This window comes from Lipotes vexillifer, unplaced genomic scaffold (assembly GCF_000442215.2).
Source record: "Lipotes vexillifer unplaced genomic scaffold, Lipotes_vexillifer_v1.1 scaffold655, whole genome shotgun sequence".
NCBI classification, from domain to species: Eukaryota; Metazoa; Chordata; class Mammalia; order Artiodactyla; family Lipotidae; genus Lipotes; species Lipotes vexillifer.
This window is the reverse complement of record NW_006788208.1, coordinates 931,286-937,285: the sequence shown is the minus strand read 5'-3', so window position 1 is coordinate 937,285 and position 6,000 is coordinate 931,286. Positions and strand designations below refer to the sequence as shown.

The following is a 6,000-nucleotide window of genomic DNA, read 5'->3' as shown; positions in this document are numbered from 1 at the left end:
CTCTTCACAGATAGATGTTATGATATTTTCACAGGCCCACTTGGCACGAGTTCAAAAGAAAGCCAACGGTGCTACTTTTTGCTCTAAGTGGCTACCATAGTCCATTACTCTTTTTTTTTTGTTTTTGGTGGTGCGGCCTGTAGGATCTTAGTTCCCTGACCAGGGATCGAACCCATGCCTCCTGCAGAGTCTTAACCATTGGACCACCAGGGAAGTTCCCATAGTCCATTACTCTTTTTTTTTTTAATTCATTTTTATTGGAGTATCATTGCTTTACAATGTTGTGTTAGCCTCTGCTGTATGGCAAAGCATTACTCTTTATGTTTTGTGTACTTAAGAATAACCAAACATTGGTAAAAGGATATCAGAGGAGTATACCTGTTTTAATGAAAGACAAAATGACAGAAATTTATATTTCAATGGTCTATTATACAAACTAGTTCTTAAAGTGTCTAAGGTACTTTTCTCAATGGATAAATCATCATAAGTAACAATACAAATGGGCATTCCCTGGCGGTTCAGTGGTTAGGACTCCACGCTTCCACTGCCGGGGCCTAGGTTCGATCCCTGGTGGGGGAACTAAGATACTGCAAGCCTTGAGACGAGGCAAAAACAAAAAAGCAAACAACAAAAAAACCAATACAAATAAATAAAACACCCCTACTATGTTTAGTATAATATATTTTTTTAAAGAAAATATAAAGAAGCAAAGTAATCCTCAAAACACCCATTTCATTAATATTATAATGAATTAATTACATGTTTATAGAAATAATACTAACATAATATAGAATCTGAATTGAGATTTTACTGTCATTTATTTCTATGAGTCTCAGATTGTCACCTGACCCAGGCAGTAGTAGACAATGGGACATCTTTTTAAGGTTAGCAGGTTATATGGTACTGTGTGGTCCTGGTGGAGTGTGGGGAAGAAATGGAGGCACTTTCTAGAAAAATATTTGCCTTTCGTGGAGCAGGGAGGCAAGGAAGATTCGTGTGTCTGTATACACCCTGCTTCTCTAATATTTTAGGGTACTGTCTCTGCTGAGAGGGAATGATATGGCTCTGGGTAAGAAAGTTGTACTCTTAACCTGTATAAGAAAACAGAATTTCTCTGGAAAATAGCACTGAAACAAAACAAAAAAAACCCCCACAGTCAATTCCCCCACTCTCCCATCAAGTCCTCTTTCTTCCTGAAGTGACCGACCAAATGTCAATAACACTCATCAGTTACTTAAGTCATATATCTCTAATTAAGAAAGCGCCATTGATGACCGTATATATAGCTTGATTGTTCTTGCTAATGTTGTGCCTTTAGGGAGCAAATTCTCTATTAATATGTTCTCTCCTCTTTAGCAAATTGTAATTTCCATTTGAATCGTGCATTTCTCTCTTTTACCAGGACTCTCAGTTTAGCTTTCAAGTAGGAAATGTCTATTTTTTTCTTTTAGTGAAAAAAATACCATGCTAACTTGTTTTTGTTGATCAAATGATATGTATTATTGTGTTCAAATACTGCTGTGTTAAAATTATGTTCCAAATTACCTTTTAAAATATATGGAGACTTGGCCACATGTTGACCTTGGAATTTGACTTCTATTTTCAGATTTGTGTAGCTCGCATACATTCTGTATCTTACTATGAAGGACCCATCCTTTCGGTCTAAAATCTGGACGCCCACTCTAGTGAATTGCTCATCTGGGGCTGAGATTTCAATCTGGAACACCTTTTCACCCGGAGAAGATGTGAATCTGTGATGGGAAGAACAATGAGATACAAAGATTATTTTAAGAAACAACTGTGCAAAGATTATGTTCTCTAGCCTGTGAACCTTCCTATTCTCCTCCACATTCTCCCCTTAACATATGCTTGTTTCCTTTTCCTTATGCTTTTAGTACCAGAATGAACAGGATGGATCAGAGAGGAAAAAAAGAAGAGGATTACAATGGCCAAGATAACATAAAACAGTTTTATTAGAAAACTGCAAGGAGATATGTTGACTACTAATTTATGTAAACGTAGAACATACTCATGCATTTCATATATAAGAATAGTCTTATCAACCTACTATTTATTTCATGCCCATCTGGAAATTTGTGATGAAATGGTGCCTCTAAAGATAATGATTTTCTGAAAAATCTCTCTCAAAGATTTTTTTAAAGAATCAGTATTATACATCATGCTCAGCCACGGGCAAAAGCTAGTAGGTAGTATATCACCCAAGTGACATTGTACAAAAGTTTTTTTTGGAGTGAGTGTTCTGGCTGTTACGATTAAGATGGTATTTAGTTTCCCCGATCGTACTATTTATAGACAAGTGACAAAATTTATAACTCTCCTTTTCTTTGGGAAACTTCTTAGTCCCAAGATTTTCTTGCCTACAAAATACACACAGTCAGCATGCATCAATTTAAAAAAAAAGACAATCATTTCAGAAGTAAGTGAATTCTACAAATAAATTTTAAGTATACTTTTAACCGTTGAATTCAGTGGAACGAAATAAAGTTGTAACAAACATAGAAGATTCATATTTTGATATGTTCCCCCTCAACTCTAAAGTTTCAAATAGTGTTTTATTGTTCTTTTGAGTTTCAAAACGTGCTTACCTGCAGAGGTCCACCTGAAAACAGAGAAAGGTGCAACCAAGCAGTTTCTGACAACTGGGTTTAAATTCCTTATAACAGTTTATGCAAAAATAATTAGAAAGAGTACTTTCCGCAAAGTACAGGAGTTTGTTCCCCAGTCATGGGGAAATCCCTATCAAAATAGCCAGGAGAAGAGCTAATTCGAAATTATTTGTAAAGCTACAGAGAAAAATTGATTGGATGGGGGAACAGTTACCACCAGATGTGAATAGCACCCAAACGTCCTGGATTGTAAACTGCTGTGCAGAAACGAGTTCTTGGGCGGACAAAACTTAAGGGGTAAGCCAGTAAGTTTTAACTGCATTCCAAAATAGTCAGGGAGCCATTGCTCGACTTACTTATTTCCTGATATGTCCACCGCCTGGATGTAGAAATAGCGCGCGGGAAGGACCACAGCTGCTTTGAGCCCGGGTCCCCATATTTCGCTCTTCTCCGGGCTCAGTCGCCTCTCTCCGCCGGTCTCGGCCAGTGCTGGAACTGTCCCCAGAAAGAAGCAGTAAAGCAGCAAAGTGCTAAACATTTACAAGATGGACTCAAAATGATCCACAGATAAACGAAGTGGAAGAGGTGGACGGAACCAGCCGCGGCTCCGGCAGGGGCACGTCGGCCGATCGCAGCAGCAGACGCGGCTCCAAGTGGGGTCCTTTGCTGTGCTTGGCAGGCGCGTGTGTCTCCCCGGAAAGGTCACAACCGGGGCGCTGGCTTGTCCACCTGAAAGGTGCCAGTAGTTCTGCTGAAACGCGCAAGGACCACGCCGCTCCTCTTCCTCGGGATAATGACAAACTTGCGTTGCTTCTGTAACTGGAGCATCATTGAGGGCGAACGCGTCTCAGGTTCCAGCCCAAGGTGCACGGCGAGGGGATTGGCCCGCGCGTCCGCCCGGACTGAGTAAGGCCTCCTCCAAGTGGATGGCGCAGTGGACACGCGTCCCGGCGCCAGGGCTTCCTGGGACGTGTAGTTCGCGACAGGACTAGCGGAAATCCCGCCAGGTTTTACCATCTCTCACTTATTTACTTTGCCGTCAACGCTTTCAGGGGACAAATAAATAGTAGCTGCCCAGTAGAGGGGCACGTGGGCCTGGAGGCACAGCTAAGATTTTTAAAAAAATTGTCACTCTGTCCCCCGCACGTGCAGAGGGCAGGTATAAAACACGATGAAAGGAAGGTGTTGTCAATGATATCTGACGATCGGTCGCCTGGCACAGCCGTCAGGGCGCTGTCCCCGCGCGCTCCGATGGGACGAGAGACGCCAGCCCCAGGGTAACCGGAGGCGCGTCGCGGGCCGAGCGCTGGAAGCTGTGATCCGGGACCGGGTCCGGGCTCCGCTGCAGCCGCAGCGACCCGACCCCACCGGACAGGCCAGAGGTACATCGGGCTGTGGGCAGGGGCCGAGGTGGCCGCCGGCGACTGTGCGCTGTGCCCTCCGCCGGGCACTGGAGCGCCGCGGGCCAGGCCTGCCGCAGCCTACCTGCTCTCTGCGTCGCCAACGCAGCCTGCGCGCCGGGGGGCCCTGGCCTCTCCGGTGCCCGGTGGCCATACGAGTGGACGCCAGTGCGTGAGGACCCGTCCTCCGGGGAAGAAGTGGGGTGAAGAGCTGGGCCCCAGGGTGGCGGGAAGGGTCCGGGAGAGAAAGGACGAGTCCTCTCGGGAACAAAGCCCGATTTGGAGGGGCCGCGGGGATACCGGTGGCTCCCGCCCGGTGGCAGTCTCCACGCCACGCTCGGCAGGGCCCGGGACCGGAACGCGCGGCGGCCGTCCCCTTGCCCCTGCACGCCCGCCCGGGGCCAGCACGGTCGCAGGAGGGGTCACGGTCAGCTCCGAAATCGTACCGGGAGCCTCCTCCTTCCCTTCCCCCCTTCTCTCGACCTTTTCAGCTGCCTCCCCAAACTCTGATGGGCCGGTGGAACCGCCAGCCAAAGCGGGCCTGGGCCGGGGTTTTCTTTACTGTTTCCTTTTCGGCAATTGTCATTAGAAATGCTATCAACTAGTGCATTCAAAAGCTCGAATCGGGGGCTCCCTCTTCTCCCGGGAGCAGTGATCTGCCCGCGTCCCATTCTCCCACGGGCGCCCTGAGCACGCGAGCGTCCCCGAGCCCTCGGGCGGGTAGGAGGCTGATACCCCGCCGGCCTTTGCCTGCTCCCCGTCGCCGAGAACTCCGGCTTCCCGCCGGGCGGCGGGCGGGAGGAGGGGCCCGGAGGCCTCGCTGCGGGGACGCAGGGGCGCGCGGCCCTCGAAGGCGCCGGGACCACCGAGCGGCGCGGGCAGGGGGCGCAGTCGCGCTCCCTCCTCTTCGCCCGCGCCGCCTCCGCACACAGCGGCTCCGCGCGGCGGGGACGGGCCTGCGCGATTGTCGCCTCCATGCTGGGGGCCTCCAGGCGCCGCGAGCTTCGCAGAGAAGGGCGGAGGGCCCTCAGCTCGCCTGCCCGGGAGCTTGGGCTCGACGCTGGCCGGAGTGCGGGAAGACCCCCCGGTATCCTTCGGAGGCCGGCGCCTCTGCCTGGGAAGGGGCTCAGGTCTGACCGCGGAAGGGGCGTGGAGTGCGTGGGGAAGGGTCTGGAGGGGAAGGACCGAGATCCGACCTGCTGAAGCTTAGTGCGTCTGGCCCTCGGAAGAATATTATTCTCCTTAGTAATAGGTCAATAAGTAAGTCCTCCTTAGCAAGTCCTTACCTGCCCCTGCGTCTCAGCGGCCTTCCGTGCAGAATACAGATAATAGTTGTCATACGTGGAAGGCTTTACTGAAGAGACTTTTTAAGATGTTTAGTTCTCTAAGCAAACTTGATGCTTAAAAATAAGGATTTAAGAATCTAACCGGAAAAGAGAGTATAAACCAGGCCATGAACATTGGATTTACAAATGTTTATTTTACAGAGCAGTTCCTTCCAGGGACTTAAAAATCGTTACTCCAGCGGTGCATTTAAAGCTGGCCATTTTATAAAATTTCTTTTGCACAGAGTTAAACAGTACTTCTGTTGCTTGTGATATGATTTTATGAATAAATCATTAAGTCATTGAGCTTAGGTCCTGCAATCACTTTTATTAGTAAATCTTCCAACAGCATTACCTCGTTTACTGGATTAGGGAACCTCAGTTCTCACAGATGAGAGCCAGGAAGGAGAAAAAGAGTGCCCTTGGCTAGAACTCCGGCTCTTGATTGCTAAGGCCACTCCTGGTGGCCTCCTGAATCTAGGCTCCAAATCCCCGGCTTACAGTAATACCCAGCATGGTGCAGGGACTTAAGAATATCTGTTGATGAGACTTCTACAAATTGCCCTGGGGATACAGTACTCAGGAAAACCAGACTTGCAGGAGACAGACATTCATCATGTAAACACACTAACACACAAGGTAGAATTG

General features: G+C 48.2%; 2 protein-coding genes across 2 annotated transcripts in view; one reads left to right on the top strand and one right to left on the bottom strand.

The window, feature by feature from the left end:
• Positions 1–3,537, bottom strand: part of POGLUT2 (protein O-glucosyltransferase 2) — an 11,365-nt gene extending 7,828 nt beyond the window's left edge. The window contains exons 1-2 of the mRNA XM_007461517.1: positions 2,984–3,537; positions 1,546–1,751 (exon numbers count right to left, since the gene is read on the bottom strand). Of these exons, the coding sequence (XP_007461579.1) occupies positions 1,546–1,751; positions 2,984–3,165 (388 nt within the window). The 5' untranslated portion in view covers positions 3,166–3,537. The remainder of the gene's footprint in view (positions 1–1,545; positions 1,752–2,983) is intronic.
• Positions 3,538–3,908: 371 nt separating this feature from the next.
• BIVM (basic, immunoglobulin-like variable motif containing) overlaps positions 3,909–6,000 on the top strand; it is a 32,362-nt gene continuing 30,270 nt past the window's right edge. Inside the window, exon 1 of the mRNA XM_007461515.1 lies at positions 3,909–4,009. The gene's annotated coding sequence lies outside the window, so the exon portion shown is untranslated. The remainder of the gene's footprint in view (positions 4,010–6,000) is intronic.